General features: G+C 43.3%; 1 protein-coding gene across 3 annotated transcripts in view; it reads left to right on the top strand.

Moving 5' to 3' along the window:
- Positions 1-19,326, top strand: part of LOC118395205 (receptor-type tyrosine-protein phosphatase N2-like) — a 181,781-nt gene that overhangs the window by 2,762 nt on the left and 159,693 nt on the right. For all 3 annotated transcript variants that reach the window (XR_008065197.1, XM_052463710.1, XM_052463709.1), the window contains exon 2: positions 5,049-5,099. Coding sequence is in view for 2 of the 3 variants with exons in the window: in XM_052463710.1 (XP_052319670.1) it covers positions 5,049-5,099 (51 nt within the window). In the remaining variant the exon portion in view is untranslated. The remainder of the gene's footprint in view (positions 1-5,048; positions 5,100-19,326) is intronic.

Raw genomic sequence — 19,326 nt, forward strand, 5'->3', positions numbered from 1 at the left:
CGGATTTGGGGTCGGGGAAAGAGCCCCATAATGTTCAAAATGTTGTTTTTGGTTGCAGTTAATGGAGTGGTCGGTCTGCCAGCACACTCAGAGGAGGACAATAATACACTGATTTAAAAGCTCCTGTGTTTATTTTTGGACCCCTGTGCTCCACTGGCTGAGTCACTTTCACTTCTTGCGTCAGTTGATCAAAAGCATTTCGTAATTACCTGTAGTGTCACTTATGTGCGATTGCTGATTTACAATCAGATGAAGAGGCCTGCTGTTAAACTAAACCTATGTTGTTGTGTTGCTTCTTTAAGTAATGAGTTTCTTCCTGGATTGGTGGCTTAAGTTGAAAGCATACTTGGATCAATTCCCCAATGACAGCAGGGAGAAAGAAGAGAGGGCATTAATCATCACCACTGTAGCCATAGTGACTGGGAACCAACAGCCTACAGAGATGTAACTTGTCTGAGTACAGGGTTAAACTGGAAGGTGACAAAAAAAATCAACTTTCAATTGGTCAATTTAGAGGGGTGCACAGATAGTGGTTTGGGAATAGCAGTCCTGAAATTTGCTCGATTGTTTGTGGACCTTGACAGAACTACTGTGGAAAATCAAAGTTTCAATCAGGAGGTGTGCTCACACAAAGCTCCTTAAATTGATAGTAATCTCTGTGTGTTCATGGTGCCTGACTAACTGCCCCCTGTAACACCCTCCTGCTCTCATCTGACTGCCTGATCCAAAGCTCCAGCATTGGTCCACCAGACTGGAGCATGGACACGATACACAAAGCTTTTCTCAATCCTCTGAAGTCTCAGCCAAAGCTTGTATCCACTGTTCACTTTTCTTGACCTCAAGGCACATTTATTCCCTTTTGCGTTCAGTTTTTAGTTGTTTGGTTTATGGATATTAAGCAGTTCAACTCAATATTATTGGCATTAAATTGGCTCCATATATAACACTACCTGAGGAATCGGTAAAAGGCCTGTCCCAATAGGTAAGGACATTTTCATATTGCTCAGACTGTTCTGCAGCTTTGGTATTTCATGAGGACAGTCTGTTGACATGCTGTGACGGGGTCACGTCGGGGTATATCTTCCCGTCCATGTCGTTTCCCTGTATACACACACTGCAGCCAGGTGATGTCAGCCTCAATAGCCGTCAGTTGTGCCATATGCAACTGAACAATCAGCATGAACTAAAGATGTAATACCTGTTTCTTTGGACACGGGTGCACAGGCATGCATGGGAAGACCTTTTCCGGGGCCTTGGTGAGCTAATGATTGCAATATTTGATTTGGTTTCCCTCTATTCTCAGTATTTCTAGTCAGGTCGATGGGTTAAGATATTTGGAGTGTGTGACTCAATTTCCACAAACATAATAACTTTAAACTTATGGACTGCGTCCCAAATGACACTCTATTTTGAGGGAATACAGTGCCATTTGGGAAGTGGACTTGGACTCATGTTTGTTCAGAGCCAAAATAGTTCCGTGTTAAAAACAAGAGAAAATGTAACAGGAACTGACATGGGTTGTAAAAAAGGGCACACCTCAGGGAAAAGGATGGCTACTATTAATACTTCTCTTTACAATAAGGGGTGGACATGAATGCAATGACTCGAACTAAATGTCAAGTGACAAATATGATGAGGGCGGAGGAGAGGGCATTACTGTTGTCTTTGTTTGATCTGCCTTGAATCGCAACAGCAGATACAATGGACAGGGGCGTACCGCAGATCAGTTACCACAATGGTTACAGCTCCCCCTTACAGAAAAACCACATGTGGAGAATCACATCATTTCACGTGGAAAATAACATGACATTTCATGTGAAACTTCACATGTGAACACATATTTTAACATGTGTATTTTCATGTTATCACATGTTATTTTACATGTTGTCACATTAACTTCACATAGGATCCTGTGTTTTGTGAAATTCATGTGGTTTTTCCTTAAGGGCATACTTTACCCCCTGACACTCTCCCTGGTCACTCCCTACACAGGTCTTATCAAGGTTGACAGTCAGTGGAAATATAGATGATTTTATCAGTTATGACAGTAATGTGCACAGTATGACTTGTGGCAGCTTTTTTAATAAACTTTGTTTGGTAAAATATTCAGCAGCATCCAGTAACATTATTTGATCTCTTGATTAGCCTCTGTGTGTTCTGTAGGTGTAGCCATGGTGTGGCTACGCTCTTTCAGTCTTCAATAATAATTTAAGCTAATGTTGACAGTCAAGGAACACAGACACAGAATATATAGACACAGTGTATATGTCTGACAATGTCAATCAACAGGCGGTAGCCATTTGAGTAACAACGGCTGTAACGTATACGCTAGGAGTCAGGAAGCAGGTGCAGAAGGGGAGTTTAATCATGAGAATAAGCAGATGAACAAAACAGGAGAGACATACTGAACGGGAAGAAAACCAATACTGCCTGAAGACTGAGGCTGCTAAGGGCTAAATAAAGGGGAGGTAATCTAGGTAATGATGAAGTCCAGGTGTGTGTAATGATGGTTGACAGGTGTTCGTAATGTGGGTTGCCAAGACCCACGGTTAGTAGGCCGGCACCGGAGAGAGGGAACGGGAGTAGGCTTGACAACTGTCAGTATATTGGGATGAGATCTTTAATGCTCCTTTAAGATACCAATAAACATAGACATTCATCTGTCTTTTACACAGAGATCTAATTTTCCAGATGGACAAACTTTATTCCTTTGCAAGTAAAGAGCAAATCCAAGACAGCCATGTGGAAAGCCACCCACAGTTTTGTTAAATGATTAATTTGTCAGAATTCCTTTTTTAGTAGCTTCATCCTTCACTTGTGTGTGCCTATAAAAATAACATATTATAGTGTTGATATGTAGCATTCATAAAGCAGTCATAACGCCTTTATATGCATGGCATATAGAGTCATAATGCCCTATATCACCACTCTAAGTTAAAAAAAATGTTATCAGCCTCACATTCAACTTCAGCTATCGCTTAGTTTCCACAAGGCTCATTAGGTTGATCAGAATGCCAGGCACACTCTTCTCTTGATGTTTGGTTTTGGTGCTGTGGCCTTCTGAGAAGTTTCTATTTTGCCTATGCACTACCAGCTCACTCCCAGACACAGGAAGGAGCAGAGTAAAGCAGACTCCTTCCTCAGTAGCAGGGCCACGATGGAAGGAGTTTGAGTCTGTCTGTCTGTGTCTGACTAAGAATGAGTACGTGGGTCCCTTCTTAATCATACAAGTACACCCAAAATCGTTCAAACTCAACTTCAAAAGTACGCTATTTTTCAATATGTTAAAAAATGTCAATTTCAAAGACACACATACTATTTTTTGTCGGTATTGCTAGCATGTGTAATGCAGTCACATCAGCACCAAGGCTGTAGAAACCACTGCAGAAGGAGGTGACTTATGTTTGATGCACAGCACACGTGTGTGTCTTCATTCTCCATCATGTCAGAGTGCTAATTGGCCACGCCTCCCTGCCTGGGGTGTCCTATGGAGTGTGCCACCAGTGTTGCTGCTGTGGTATGACAGCAATGTGACATATTGAGCCCAAAACACCCCCAGAAACACTGCAGGGGATGGTGGGTGGGCTGGCTGTGTGTATTGTAAACCCAGGCCCTGACCCTTTCCTCAGCCCCCATCCGAGGACCACATGCTGTGACAAGACTGCTTTATATAGCATAGTATCCCAAATGGCAGCCTATTATCATAGGGGTCTGGTCAAAAGTAGTGCACTACATAGGGAATAGGGTGCCATTTGGGTCAGCAGCTCCCGACCGCAATAAACAGTGTATCTTCCTAAATCCCTTATGATGAAAACATGTGTTTAGGAACCACTAGGGAGAAAAGGAATCACTAAAAACCTAGAGATAACAAAATAATTATTTCTATAAACTTGAGGAAGGTGGATCCATGCAGCCGCCCACATCCCACTCCGTATAGCGGCTGTGGCCCCGGCCTGAGACCGATTTGATACTGCAGTTCAATTGGATAGGGTTATAAATCGTGTCCTCTTAGTGAGGGTAAGGGGTTGTCAAATGGAGAGAGAACTTTGTGCCCTGTTAGGCCTGCTCTTCTCCTGGCTGTCCTCCTCTCCCCTCCTCTCATATCCCCCTTCTCTCTTCTCCACTTCTCATCTCCTCTCTCCCTTCTCTCTTCTCCACTTCTCATCTCCTCTCTCCCTTCTCTCTTCTCCACTTCTCATCTCCTCTCCCCCTTCTCTCTTCTCCACTTCTCATCTCCTCTCCCCCTTCTCTCTTCTCCACTTCTCATCTCCTCTCCCCCTTCTCTCTTCTCCACTTCTCATCTCCTCTCCCCCTTCTCTCTTCTCCACTTCTCATCTCCTCTCCCCCTTCTCTCTTCTCCACTTCTCATCTCCTCTCCCCCTTCTCTCTTCTCCACTTCTCATCTCCTCTCTCCCTCTCCCCTCCTCTAGCTGTATGTATGATACAAAGATGTGTATTAAATGCCCTAAGGACAGTGTGTTCTGTCAGATTCCTGTTAAGCAGAAATTTCAGTTACGACCCGTTGCCGCTGCCGGAGCACCTAGTGAGATGGATACAGAAAAAGCATCCCCCAGCAGCCTGCTCCTCTGTGTTGATGGATCACCCTCTGTGTCCCAAATGGAACCCTATTCCCTATTTAGTGCACTACTTTTTGACCAGGGCCCATATGGTTCTGGTCAATCATTGTGCACTATGTAGGGAATAGGGTGCCATTTGGGAAACAGGCTGCGTTTTACGATTGGCCTAAATGTTAACTTAGAATAATGGCCCTGTGGCTGTGCTGTTTATCTGCTGTAGCTGTGAAATTCAGTGCTGCATGACATTGTAATCCATGACGCCTCACCCACGCAGGAAGTGGGACATTATATTGTATATCTCTGCTCTTTTTTTTTATAGATTCAGCTATAGCCTATAGAATAGCTGAATCTATAAAAATCTGAGATGTACAATGCATGTATGTACAGTAGGCTATTGTTGATGGGTCTTAATATTATGATATCATAAATTATATTGTAAAGTACAAATTGTTCTCTCCTCTTTTCCAACAGGTTGTCTGTTTGAGAAGGAGTTGTGCACACCATACGAGATCTGTGTCAACGGTAAGCCATTTTCATTTAATTCAGATATCATACAGCTATAAAGTAGAGCTCACAAATCAAAGCCACCTGTAGACGCTAAAATATTCTTAATCTAAAAGGACATTCATGGCACAATATCAGCGAAAGTAATGATGATCAATTAGAGAAGGAACATCTATTGCACTGACTCTTTTCTCCTCACTTGTCCTCTTTGAACGGTTGGTTCAGAACACAGGACTAGAAAACACAGGACTAGAATTAGGTTATATTTCTATGGTTTGGAATGCACAGGGTGCAACACCACAGATGGTCAGTTCAGAATGCACAGGGTGCAACACCACAGATGGTCAGTTCAGAATGCACAGGGTGCAACACCACAGATGGTCAGTTCAGAATGCACAGGGTGCAACACCACAGGTGGTCAGTTCAGAATGCACAGGGTGCAACACCACAGATGGTCAGTTCAGAATGCACAGGGTGCAACACCACAGATGGTCAGTTCAGAATGCACAGGGTGCAACACCACAGGTGGTCAGTTCAGAATGCACAGGGTGCAACACCACAGGTGGTCAGTTCAGAATGCACAGGGTGCAACACCACAGGTGGTCAGTTCAGAATGCACAGGGTGCAACACCACAGATGGTCAGTTCAGAATGCACAGGGTGCAACACCACAGGTGGTCAGTTCAGAATGCACAGGGTGCAACACCACAGATGGTCAGTTCAGAATGAACAGGGTGCAGCACCACAGGTGGTCAGTTCAGAATGCACAGGGTGCAACACCACAGGTGGTCAGTTCAGAATGTACAGGGTGCAACACCACATATGGTCAGTTCAGAATATACAGGGTGCAACACCACAGGTGGTCAGTTCAGAATGCACAGGGTGCAGCACCACAGGTGGTCAGTTCAGAATGTACAGGGTGCAACACCACAGGTGGTCAGTTCAGAATGTACACAACACCACAGGTGGTCAGTTCAGAATGCACAGGGTGCAACACACCACAGGTGGTCAGTTCAGAATGCACAGGGTGGGTCAGTTCAGAATGCACAGGGTGCAACACCACAGGTGGTCAGTTCAGAATGCACAGGGTGCAACACCACAGGTGGTCAGTTCAGAATGCACAGGGTGCAACACCACAGGTGGTCAGTTCAGAATGCACAGGGTGCAACACCACAGGGTGCAGGGTGCAACACCACAGGTGGTCAGTTCAGAATGCACAGGGTGCAACACCACAGGTGGTCAGTTCAGAATGCACAGGGTGCAACACCACAGGTGGTCAGTTCAGAATGCACAGGGTGCAACACCACAGGTGGTCAGTTCAGAATGCAGGTGGTGTTCAGAATGCAAGGGTGCACCACAGGGTGCAACACCACAGGTGGTCAGTTCAGAATGCACAGGGTGCAACACCACAGGTGGTCAGTTCAGAATGCACAGGGTGCAACACCACAGGTGGTCAGTTCAGAATGCACAGGGTGCAACACCACAGGTGGTCAGTTCAGAATGCACAGGGTGCAAGAATGCACAGGGTGCAACACCACAGGTGGTCAGTTCAGAATGCACAGGGTGCAACACCACAGGTGGTCAGTTCAGAATGCACAGGGTGCAACACCACAGGTGGTCAGTTCAGAATGCACAGGGTGCAACACCACAGGTGGTCAGTTCAGAATGCACAGGGTGCAACACCACAGGTGGTCAGTTCAGAATGCACAGGGTGCAACACCACAGGTGGTCAGTTCAGAATGCACAGGGTGCAACACCACAGGTGGTCAGTTCAGAATGCACAGGGTGCAACACCACAGGTGGTCAGTTCAACACCACAGGTGGTCAGTTCAGAATGAGGGTGCAGGTGGTCAGTTCAGAATGCACCACAGGTGGTCAGTTCAGAATGCACAGGGTGCAACACCACAGGTGGTCAGTTCAGAATGCACAGGGTGCAACACCACAGGTGGTCAGTTCAGAATGCACAGGGTGCAACACCACAGGTGGTCAGTTCAGAATGCACAGGGTGCAACACCACAGGTGGTCAGTTCAGAATGCACAGGGTGCAACACCACAGGTGGTCAGTTCAGAATGCACAGGGTGCAACACCACAGGTGGTCAGTTCAGAATGCACAGGGTGCAACACCACAGGTGGTCAGTTCAGAATGCAGGGTGCAGGTGCAACACCACAGGTGGTCAGTTCAGAATGCACAGGGTGCAACACCACAGGTGGTCAGTTCAGAATGCACAGAGTGCAACACCACAGGTGGTCAGTTCAGAATGCACAGGGTGCAACACCACAGGTGGTCAGTTCAGAATGCACAGGTGCAACTACAGGAAAGAATAGATAAGGGAACACCACAGACACAGCTGTTGAGATGGTGTCCATCTCTCTTCCTGTGTGCTTTCTTTGGGCCTCTACTCCCCATAATTCATTAGTTTAGGTTGCATCCCAAATGACACCTTATTCCCATTATAGTGCACTTCTTTTGACCAGAGCCCTTTCAGACTTGGTCAAAATTAGTGCACTATATAAGGAATAGGGTCCCATTTGGGACCTTTTCCTGATTTGAAATGTGGCCTTGTCTCTGATCTCATTGTGATAGGAATAAAACAATGCCCTGTGCTGCTGGGGAAACATCATATTCGTAGCTAAACTATTTTTGGCCCAGTTCAGTTCTCAGCCTGTGTTTAGTCTGCGCTGGTTGTCGCCTGGGTTATTACATTTAACAGGCCATATGTCATAGGAACACACTCCTATGTCAGGGATTCATTCATTTCCAATGAGGAAAGTGCATACTGCCTGATGGGCTATATTAGATAGACACTATGTCCTTGAGGTGAACATAGTTTCATGAATATTGTTCTTCCCATGTCAATATAATCACTTGAATTGACATATCCTATCAGACCATAATTTGATGGTTCTGTTGACTATTATACATCTTTTTCACTTGCGGATATTGTTCTTAGTTTTATGTAACTGATGACCTAGTAGGTATGCCAGGTGGGAGACCTTTTTAAACTTCTCGTGAAGTTATTTCAAAGCTTGACTTTTATTCGTTCTGTGTGGGTTAAAGTACAGGGAGGAAGGTTGTATTGTAGGTGTTGCTGTGCACACCCTTCATAACACACTCAGTCACACTTACCAATGAGTCACCAACAGCACCAAAGTAGGTCTACACATCAAAGCAACACACTGTCCATATTTAGGTGATCCTTCTTTCAAAAGTAATTACCGCTATACTGTATTGGCAATTGAGATCATATGAGCCATAAAACTTTATTTGATGTGAACATCATTGCATACCATATCAATTATGCCTGATATGATACATATTTTTGCGCCCCTCCTATTGGCTGAATATGGTTAACCTTCAGACAAAAAAAATGATCAGCGTAGATTGACGTGCTGCCTAGCAACAGGGTGGAAGTGCTGCTTTGAGTGTATGCCAGCCACTCTGACGCGTTCTCTCTTTGACTACCTGTTTGAAGCTGCGACTATAACTGTCAACTGAGGCAAACTGAGCTGAGGTTTGGCTGACACATTAGTTTTGGACCACGATGTGGAAAAGCTACAGTGAGTGAGCACCACCAGCTCAGCCTTTGTCTTTCTCTATGTGGTGTGTGCCAGTGACAGCGAGTCAGTGTTAATGACAGTTGTCAAATTACCCTGGGCCGCTGCCTGGTAGGCACATTGTCTGTCTGAGTGTCAGTATCAGGAACCACATGCTCCCCAGGACAGAACCACAGCTAGAACTATAGACATCCCAAATGTCAACTTATTCCTTATATAGTGCACTACATTTGAGCAGGGCCAAAGGGTGTGCCCTATATAGGGAATAGGGTGCCATTTGGCACAAACCCTAATACTGTTGTTTCCAGGCAGGGAAATGAGACGCTGAGAGGTTAATGGTTGATAATGGGACACAGCCCCTCTTATCTCTTGCTTGTTGATAAGCTACTGGAGGTTTGCCAGCCCACGACTCTCGGTTGTTCTTGGTTTGTGCCCAACAGCTCAGTAGGCTACTATGTAGTAATACAATGTTACAGGGTTACTACACATAATAGCAACTTATTGTAAAACCGTTATAATTTGGTTATTTTGTGAAACAAATGAGGATTTGGAAAAACTGACAGATGAAATCACCACCAAGCTACAAAAATCCTTGTTTACACTGAACATCAGCTTCTGATGAAGCTTCCTGGATCCTGAGATAGAGAGGCATATTAGTGGGTTTGGCCATTTGGATGTTCTAGATAACATCTCCCCACCAACAGGGGTGTTGATCAAAAGTAGTGCACTATAAATGGAATAGGGTGCCAATTGGGATGCGCCCCAGATTTGATATAGAACACAAAAGGAAAGGGCAGTCTGAATGGTCGGTCGGCAGTGGAGAGGCTAAGTTTGATCAGTGACTTGACATTTTCACTGTGATTTCACTGTGATGTGATCCTGAATTTGGAGCAGGATGACCTGTGACATTCCAGGCACATCTCATGATTCTCACTTACCTGGCTTCAACAGCATGGATGGAGGCACGCCTGCACAGAGAGATAATGGCAAGGAGGGGTTTGCAGTCAAGATCTGACCCAAATGGCACCCTGTTCTCTATGTAGTGCACTACTTTTTTCATTTGGGACCTACTTGTTGTTCTATAAACTGTTCCCTAGTGGTCACTCACAGGTATTGTATGTGACCCAAGATTTTCAGTAGCCTATATCATTTTTTTACCCAAATGAGCAATTGACCGTCCTGTGACCCAAATCGTCCTTAAACTACCCAAATTAAGAAGAAAGAGTGTGTGATTGTAGATTTATTCTCACCTCTCACATGCTCAGGGCCTACTTTGGGTCCCCACTCTTAGTTTAAGAAACCCTGGCCTATATGACCAATGTTGCCAGGGCAGCTAAAAGCAGGGTGTTGGTTCTATCTAGGTGTTGGAGTGGTCGGGTCAGGTGCAAACAAGCTGTGGAAAATCAGCTTAGGTGGTGGAATGTGTGCACTATGCACACCCTATTTGCTTAACCCAGTTTCAGTTTGATGTAGTAGGTGTGATGTTCCTATCAGATAACATATCTGAAGTGCAGTGGTGGAAAAAAGTACCCAATTGTCATACTAATAGAACATTACTCAAGTAAAAGTGAAAGTCACTCAGTAAAATCATACTTGAGCAAACCAGACAACATGATTTTCTTTTTTTTTGTATTTACGGATAGCCAGGGGCACACTCCAACAGCATTTGTGTTTAAGGAGTCCACCAGATTAGCGGCAGTAGCGATGACCAGATATGATCGCTTTTTTCACCACGTTTTTCGTGATATCCATTTACGATCTTGTCTCATTGCCGCAGCGGGCTCGGGAGAGGCGAAGGTCATGACATGCATCCTCCAAAACATGCCCCGCCAAGGCGCTCTGCTTCTAAACAACCGCTCTTTCGCTTAACCCGGAAGCCAGCCGCACCAATGTGTCAGAGGAAACGCCGTTCAACTGACGACAGCCTGCAGGCGCCCGGCCCGCCACAAGGAGTGGCGATGAGCACGATGAGCCAAGGAAAGCCCCCCTGCCAAACTCGGACGGCATTGGCCCTATGACACTCCCGGTCACGGCCAGCTGTGACGCCTCAACACTGCGATGCAGTGCCTTATACCACTGCGCCACTCGGGAGGCCCAGAGATGTTCTCTTGATAAGTGCATGAATTGGACCATTTTCCTGTCCTGCTAAGCTTTTAAAATGTAATGAGTACTTTTGGGTGTCAGGGAAAATGGAGTAAAAAGTACATTATTTTCATTAGGAATGTAGTGGAGTAAAAGGTCTCCACTACAAAAAGTAGTGTTCTACTTTCTCAAATATATATATATATATATAAATAAAATAAATTACATCACTACAAAATTATGAATCATCATTAAAATACACTTCAGCAGTGGTGTAAAGTACTTCAGTAAAAATACATTAAAGTACTACTTAAGTCATTTTTTGTGTTATCTGTACTTTAGTATATATATATACTTTTTACTTAAGTACTTTACACCACTGCTGAAGTGTATTTTAATGATGATTGATAATTTTGTAGTGATGTAATTTATTAGAATACTGATTGTATGTCATAACTTTACAAGTACATTCCTAACCTTATATGCCTATAACAGTATATTCGACTATGACTACATATTTTGATAAAGGCCCAGTGCAGTCAGAAACTTGATTTCCCTGTGCTTTGTATATATTTCCACCAGGTTGGAATAATACTGTGACATTGTGAAAATGATGATAAAGCCCTTTTAGTGTAAGAACTGTTTTAAATTTCAACCTATTTTGGTGGGATGGAGTTTTTGTCTGCCTGGTGACACAGTAAATGAGTTAGTAGACAAATGAGAAAGAGAGTTCCAAACCTCTCTGCCAACAGCTAGTTTTCTGTTTCCCCCTCCCCACTCAGACCACTCCCAGACAGTCCAAGAAAAATTATTGCTTGAGAAGTTCCTCTTTGCTACGAAGCTTTTTGAATTGAATTGAAAACAATTGCAGTAACCAGGTTTACATCCAACCTTTTTATGTGAGTAAAGTACGTTGAACAAAAAGGTCACGACAGGCCTGATGGAAATAGCAAATTTGTAGGTAGACTTTCCAAATGTCAACAAAACAAAATACGATATACAAGATGGGATCTTTTTGTGTCTGTAAAATTAATTATGCGAGAAATGATTTTAATGCGCAAATATTGATATAATAATCATCATATCGAAGTAAACTTGGGGTCACATGATGACATGTTGTGTGCTCCTCCCCTTACGACTCGGGAAAGAATGCAGTTTATTAGGCTACATATAAAATAATATTATGATCTTCACATGGTGGTGAAAGTACAAGGTGATGAGCTTGATGCTTCTTTCCAATAAATATTGAGCGTCTTATTCTGGTGACATGATCATCGCTGCTTGCTTGGCTGCCGATGGACAAATTAAAATAATCTCACTCTTTTGTCCATAATAATCTCATCATGTAGGCTATACATGTACTGTATCTGCGAGCTGTTGGCCAGAGTGCACGTGCCAATACCAGAATGGGCATATCTGCTATATAATGCAACCTTTTTTGTGACAAAACCATCAGTAGAGCTGAAAATGCGATGAAAATCCATTCAACCTTTATGTTTTATTTGGTACATGGGAATTTAACCTCAAAAGTAATTTTGGTGTGCACTCCACAAAAATAGCTTTATAAATACATCACGCACAGACTTTTATCCACAACAAGTCAATTTGATGAAAACACATCTCTGGGAAAATGTGCATATTTTTTAATATTTGCATGAAAATCTGTCCCAATTGGATGGAAACCAACAACTAGTAAGAACTTCATTGTTAACCAGAAATGATTTGATATGGATATAAAAACGTCTGCATTTGAGGTGTTGTCTTATTTTAATGCATCATTCTTGAGACTTTTAATGGTTTCTAATGTACTGTATAGTCTTTGTTCATTTGGCATGTTATATTACTGTGACTGACTGTTGTCAAAACACATTACTAAACATTTTCTAGTCAAGTGCAAGTTCACCCTAATCTCTTCTTGGATGTTTTCTGTTGATCGTTGAGCCTTGAAATGGATTATCCTTCCACTAGTGACGTGATTACACATGGAGGTCAAGGATAATATTTCTGTTGCCAGTTTGCTAAAAAGTTGTGCATGAGCAAACCCAAGGTTATCCAGGCTGTTGTAATACTTTCAGATGGGATACCAGACTCGAAATGTGTGGAAGACCTTTCATCTTTTGGTTTGTTGGTTTGCTGGGTCCTGCTGTTTTATTTGCTTGACTGGGATTCTCATGAATGTGCAGGTTGACACACACTCATGGGTCATATCTCATGTTTGTTTCACATGGGATGAAGATTTAATTGCTGCTTCGAAATGGAATATGTGAAAGGGGGAGACCTAGTCAGTTGTACAACTGAATGCATCTTCCACATTTAACCCAACCGCTCTGAATCAGAGAGGTGTGGGGGGCTGCCTTAATCAACATCCACGTCTTCAGCGCCCAGGGAACAGTGGGTTAACTGACTTGCTCAGGGGCAGAACAACAGATGTTTACCTCGTCAGCTCAGGGATTCAATCCAGCAACCTTTCGGTTACTGACCCAACGCTCTAACCACTAGGCTACCTGCCGCCAACAGGATCTGTGGTGAATAGGGTGATCTGTGCTACTTGAGAATGGATATTCATATTTATAAAATGACTGAATGCGTGGCAAACATAAGTAATGTGCAGCAACGGGAAATCCTCTTCTCTAGTACTCTCTAGGCTACAGCATTTGACACAATAAAGTTCACTTGTATGGTCAGTTAGTCTCCACCTAGTGGTGCAATTAAGTACTGTTTCATAATTAAAAAAATTAACAAAACACTCAAGACATATGTATAGCAGGGCTCTCAAACCCTGCTCCTGGAGAGCTACGCTCCTGTAGGTTTTCACTCCAACCCTGCTCCTGGAGAGCTAGCCTCCTGCAGGTTTTCACTCCAACCCTGCTCCTGGAGACATACCCTCCTGTAGGTTTTCACTCCAACCCTGCTCCTGGAGACATACCCTCCTGTAGGTTTTCACTCCAACCCTGCTCCTGGAGAGCTAGCCTCCTGCAGGTTTTTACTCCAACCCTGCTCCTGGAGAGCTAGCCTCCTGCAGGTTTTTACTCCAACCCTGCTCCTGGAGAGCTAGCCTCCTGCAGGTTTTTACTCCAACCCCAGTTGTAACTCAACTGATTCAGCTTATCAACCAGCAAATTATTAGAATCAGGTGCACTAGATTAAGGTTGGAGCAAAAACCTAGTGGACAGTAGCTCTCCAGGAGCAGAGTGGTTCTGGTTCTGAATTATTGCTACATGAATAGTTTATGTATAAATATATTCAATGATATTGAAAGTGTGCTGGATGTGTCTTGATTATTTTCCTTTGTTTGATACATTTCGCTGTAAATGTTAATCAGTTTCCTCGGCTGTATTGTGTACTGTGTGACTTATAATTTAATACCGGTAGTGCAGATCGCTTCCTCAGCATGTCTTCATTCCACAAGGAACACCCTCTGTGTTCTCAACAGTGAAATTGAAACATTGTGTTCCCTGATACAGGAAAGACTGTAGTCAATAAGTGTTCAGTAAAGTATATGCTTTGACTTTCCTTTTGGACATAGATGTGTACTAGGTGCTTTTTTAAAACATTGTTTATGGAGTCCTTTTGCAAAGCTTCAATGCAGAACTGATTTTAATGAAATCAATTAAGGTGTTGCTAGAATTAATACAATTGACCTCTTTTCCCAAGGTGAAGAAATCCTTGGTAAGTTCATGCTTTCTTTGAATAATTTGAAGCAACATTGAAGCAAGGTAAAGTTGATGTCTTGGTGTGGTTTTATCACCGTGAAAAACAGGTCTTGGTGTGGATTTTTAAGTGTTAAGAACAGGTCTTGGTGTGGTTTTATCACTGTGAAAAACAGGTCTTGGTTTGGTTTTATCACTGTGAAGAACAGGTCTTGGTGTGGTTTTATAACAGTGAAGAACAGGTCTTGGTGCGGTTTTATCACTGTGAAGGACAGGTCTTGGTGTGGTTTTATAACGGTGAAGAACAGGCCTTGGTGTGGTTTTATAACAGTGAAGAACAGGTCTTGGTGTGGTTTTATCACTGTGAAGCACAGGTCTTGGTGTGGTTTTTTAACAGTGAAGAACAGGTCTTGATGTGGTTTTATCACTGTGAAGGACAGGTCTTGGTGTGGTTTTATCACTGTGAAGGACAGGTCTTGGTGTGGTTTTATCACTGTGAAGGACAGGTCTTGGTGTGGTTTTATAACAGTGAAGAACAGGTCTTGGTGGGGTTTTATAACAGTGAAGAACAGGTCTTGGTGTGGTTTTATCACTGTGAAGGACAGGTCTTGGTGTGGTTTTATAACAGTGAAGGACAGGTCTTGGTGTGGTTTTATAACAGTGAAGAACAGGTCTTGGTGTGGTTTTATCACTGTGAAGGACAGGTCTTGGTGTGGTTTTATAACAGTGAAAAACAGGTCTTGGTGGGGTTTTATAACAGTGAAGGACAGGTCTTGGTGTGGTTTTATAACAGTGAAGAACAGGTCTTGGTGTGGTTTTATAACGGTGAAGAACAGGTCTTGGTGTGGTTTTATAACAGTGAAGAACAGGTCTTGGTGGGGTTTTATAACAGTGAAGAACAGGTCTTGGTGTGGTTTTATAACGGTGAAGAACAGGCCTTAGTAGGGTTTTATAACGGTGAAGAACAGGCCTTAGTAGGGTTTTATAACAGTGAAGAACAGGTCATGGTGTGGTTTTATAACAGTGAAGAACAGGTCTTGGTGTGGTTTTATAACAGTGAAGACAGGCCTTGGTGTGGTTCTATAACGGTGAAGAACAGGCCTTGGTGGGGTTTTATAACGGTGAAGAACAGGTCTTGGTGGGGTTTTATAACAGTGAAGACAGGCCTTGGTGTGGTTTTATAACAGTGAAGAACAGGTCTTGGTGTGGTTTTATAACGGTGAAGACAGGTCTTGGTGTGGTTTTATAACAGTGAAGACAGGTCTTGGTGTGGTTTTATAACGGTGAAGACAGGTCTTGGTGGGGTTTTATAACGGTGAAGACAGGTCTTGGTGGGGTTTTATAACAGTGAAGACAGGTCTTGGTGGGGTTTTATAACGGTGAAGACAGGTCTTGGTGTGGTTTTATAACAGTGAAGACAGGTCTTGGTGTGGTTTTATAACAGTGAAGAACAGGTCTTGGTGTGGTTTTATCACTGTGAAGGACAGGTCTTGGTGTGGTTTTATCACTGTGAAGGACAGGTCTTGGTGGGGTTTTATCACTGTGAAGGACAGGTCTTGGTGTGGTTTTATCACTGTGAAGGACAGGTCTTGGTGTGGTTTTATCACTGTGAAGGACAGGTCTTGGTGGGGTTTTATAACAGTGAAGAACAGGTCTTGGTGGGGTTTTATAACAGTGAAGAACAGGTCTTGGTGTGGTTTTATCACTGTGAAGGCAAGGTCTTGGTGTGGTTTTATAACAGTGAAGGACAGGTCTTGGTGTGGTTTTATAACAGTGAAGAACAGGTCTTGGTGTGGTTTTATCACTGTGAAGGACAGGTCTTGGTGTGGTTTTATAACGGTGAAGGACAGGTCTTGGTGTGGTTTTATAACAGTGAAGAACAGGTCTTGGTGTGGTTTTATAACAGTGAAGGACAGGCCTTGGTGAGGTTTTATAACGGTGAAGAAGAGGTCTTGGTGTGGTTTTATAACAGTGAAGAACAGGTCTTGGTGTGGTTTTATAACAGTGAAGAACAGGTCTTGGTGTGGTTTTATAACAGTGAAGACAGGCCTTGGTGTGGTTTTATAACGGTGAAGAACAGGCCTTGGTGGGGTTTTATAACGGTGAAGAACAGGTCTTGGTGGGGTTTTATAACAGTGAAGACAGGCCTTGGTGTGGTTTTATAACAGTGAAGAACAGGTCTTGGTGTGGTTTTATAACGGTGAAGACAGGTCTTGGTGTGGTTTTATCACTGTGAAGGACAGGTCTTGGTGTGGTTTTATCACTGTGAAGGACAGGTCTTGGTGGGGTTTTATCACTGTGAAGGACAGGTCTTGGTGTGGTTTTATCACTGTGAAGGACAGGTCTTGGTGTGGTTTTATCACTGTGAAGGACAGGTCTTGGTGGGGTTTTATAACAGTGAAGAACAGGTCTTGGTGGGGTTTTATAACAGTGAAGAACAGGTCTTGGTGTGGTTTTATCACTGTGAAGGCAAGGTCTTGGTGTGGTTTTATAACAGTGAAGGACAGGTCTTGGTGTGATTTTATAACAGTGAAGAACAGGTCTTGGTGTGGTTTTATCACTGTGAAGGACAGGTCTTGGTGTGGTTTTATAACGGTGAAGAACAGGTCTTGGTGTGGTTTTATAACAGTGAAGAACAGGTCTTGGTGTGGTTTTATAACAGTGAAGGACAGGCCTTGGTGAGGTTTTATAACGGTGAAGAAGAGGTCTTGGTGTGGTTTTATAACTGTGAAGAACAGGTCTTGGTGTGGTTTTATAACAGTGAAGAACAGGTCTTGGTGTGGTTTTATAACAGTGAAGAACAGGCCTTGGTGTGGTTTTATAACGGTGAAGAACAGGCCTTGGTGGGGTTTTATAACGGTGAAGAACAGGTCTTGGTGGGGTTTTATAACAGTGAAGACTGGCCTTGGTGGGGTTTTATAACAGTGAAGAACAGGTCTTGGTGTGGTTTTATAACGGTGAAGAACAGGTCTTGGTGTGGTTTTATAACAGTGAAGAACAGGTCTTGGTGTGGTTTTATAACAGTGAAGAACAGGTCTTGGTGGGGTTTTATAACAGTGAAGAACAGGTCTTGGTGTGGTTTTATCACTGTGAAGGACAGGTCTTGGTGTGGTTTTATAACAGTGAAGGACAGGTCTTGGTGTGGTTTTATAACAGTGAAGAACAGGTCTTGGTGTGGTTTTATCACTGTGAAGGACAGGTCTTGGTGTGGTTTTATAACAGTGAAGAACAGGTCTTGGTGGGGTTTTATAACAGTGAAGGACAGGTCTTGGTGTGGTTTTATAACAGTGAAGAACAGGTCTTGGTGTGGTTTTATAACGGTGAAGAACAGGTCTTGGTGTGGTTTTATAACAGTGAAGAACAGGTCTTGGTGGGGTTTTATAACAGTGAAGAACAGGTCTTGGTGTGGTTTTATAACGGTGAAGAACAGGCCTTAGTAGGGTTTTATAACGGTGAAGAACAGGCCTTAGTAGGGTTTTATAACAGTGAAGAACAGGTCATGGTGTGGTTTTATAACAGTGAAGAACAGGTCTTGGTGTGGTTTTATAACAGTGAAGACAGGCCTTGGTGTGGTTTTATAACGGTGAAGAACAGGCCTTGGTGGGGTTTTATAACGGTGAAGAACAGGTCTTGGTGGGGTTTTATAACAGTGAAGACAGGCCTTGGTGTGGTTTTATAACAGTGAAGAACAGGTCTTGGTGGGGTTTTATAACGGTGAAGAACAGGTCTTGGTGGGGTTTTATAACAGTGAAGACTGGCCTTGGTGTGGTTTTATAACAGTGAAGAACAGGTCTTGGTGTGGTTTTATAACGGTGAAGACAGGTCTTGGTGTGGTTTTATAACTGTGAAGAACAGGTCTTGGTGTGGTTTTATAACAGTGAAGAACAGGTCTTGGTGGGGTTTTATAACAGTGAAGAACAGGTCTTGGTGTGGTTTTATCACTGTGAAGGACAGGTCTTGGTGTGGTTTTATAACAGTGAAGGACAGGTCTTGGTGTGGTTTTATAACAGTGAAGAACAGGTCTTGGTGTGGTTTTATCACTGTGAAGGACAGGTCTTGGTGTGGTTTTATAACAGTGAAAAACAGGTCTTGGTGGGGTTTTATAACAGTGAAGGACAGGTCTTGGTGTGGTTTTATAACAGTGAAGAACAGGTCTTGGTGTGGTTTTATAACGGTGAAGAACAGGTCTTGGTGTGGTTTTATAACAGTGAAGAACAGGTCTTGGTGGGGTTTTATAACAGTGAAGAACAGGTCTTGGTGTGGTTTTATAACGGTGAAGAACAGGCCTTAGTAGGGTTTTATAACGGTGAAGAACAGGCCTTAGTAGGGTTTTATAACAGTGAAGAACAGGTCATGGTGTGGTTTTATAACAGTGAAGAACAGGTCTTGGTGTGGTTTTATAACAGTGAAGACAGGCCTTGGTGTGGTTTTATAACGGTGAAGAACAGGCCTTGGTGGGGTTTTATAACGGTGAAGAACAGGTCTTGGTGGGGTTTTATAACAGTGAAGACAGGCCTTGGTGTGGTTTTATAACAGTGAAGAACAGGTCTTGGTGTGGTTTTATAACGGTGAAGACAGGTCTTGGTGTGGTTTTATAACAGTGAAGACAGGTCTTGGTGTGGTTTTATAACGGTGAAGACAGGTCTTGGTGGGGTTTTATAACGGTGAAGACAGGTCTTGGTGGGGTTTTATAACAGTGAAGACAGGTCTTGGTGGGGTTTTATAACGGTGAAGACAGGTCTTGGTGTGGTTTTATAACAGTGAAGACAGGTCTTGGTGTGGTTTTATAACAGTGAAGAACAGGTCTTGGTGTGGTTTTATCACTGTGAAGGACAGGTCTTGGTGTGGTTTTATCACTGTGAAGGACAGGTCTTGGTGGGGTTTTATCACTGTGAAGGACAGGTCTTGGTGTGGTTTTATCACTGTGAAGGACAGGTCTTGGTGTGGTTTTATCACTG

The sequence above is a fragment of the Oncorhynchus keta genome, chromosome 15 (genome assembly GCF_023373465.1).
Source record: "Oncorhynchus keta strain PuntledgeMale-10-30-2019 chromosome 15, Oket_V2, whole genome shotgun sequence".
Taxonomy (NCBI): Eukaryota; Metazoa; Chordata; class Actinopteri; order Salmoniformes; family Salmonidae; genus Oncorhynchus; species Oncorhynchus keta.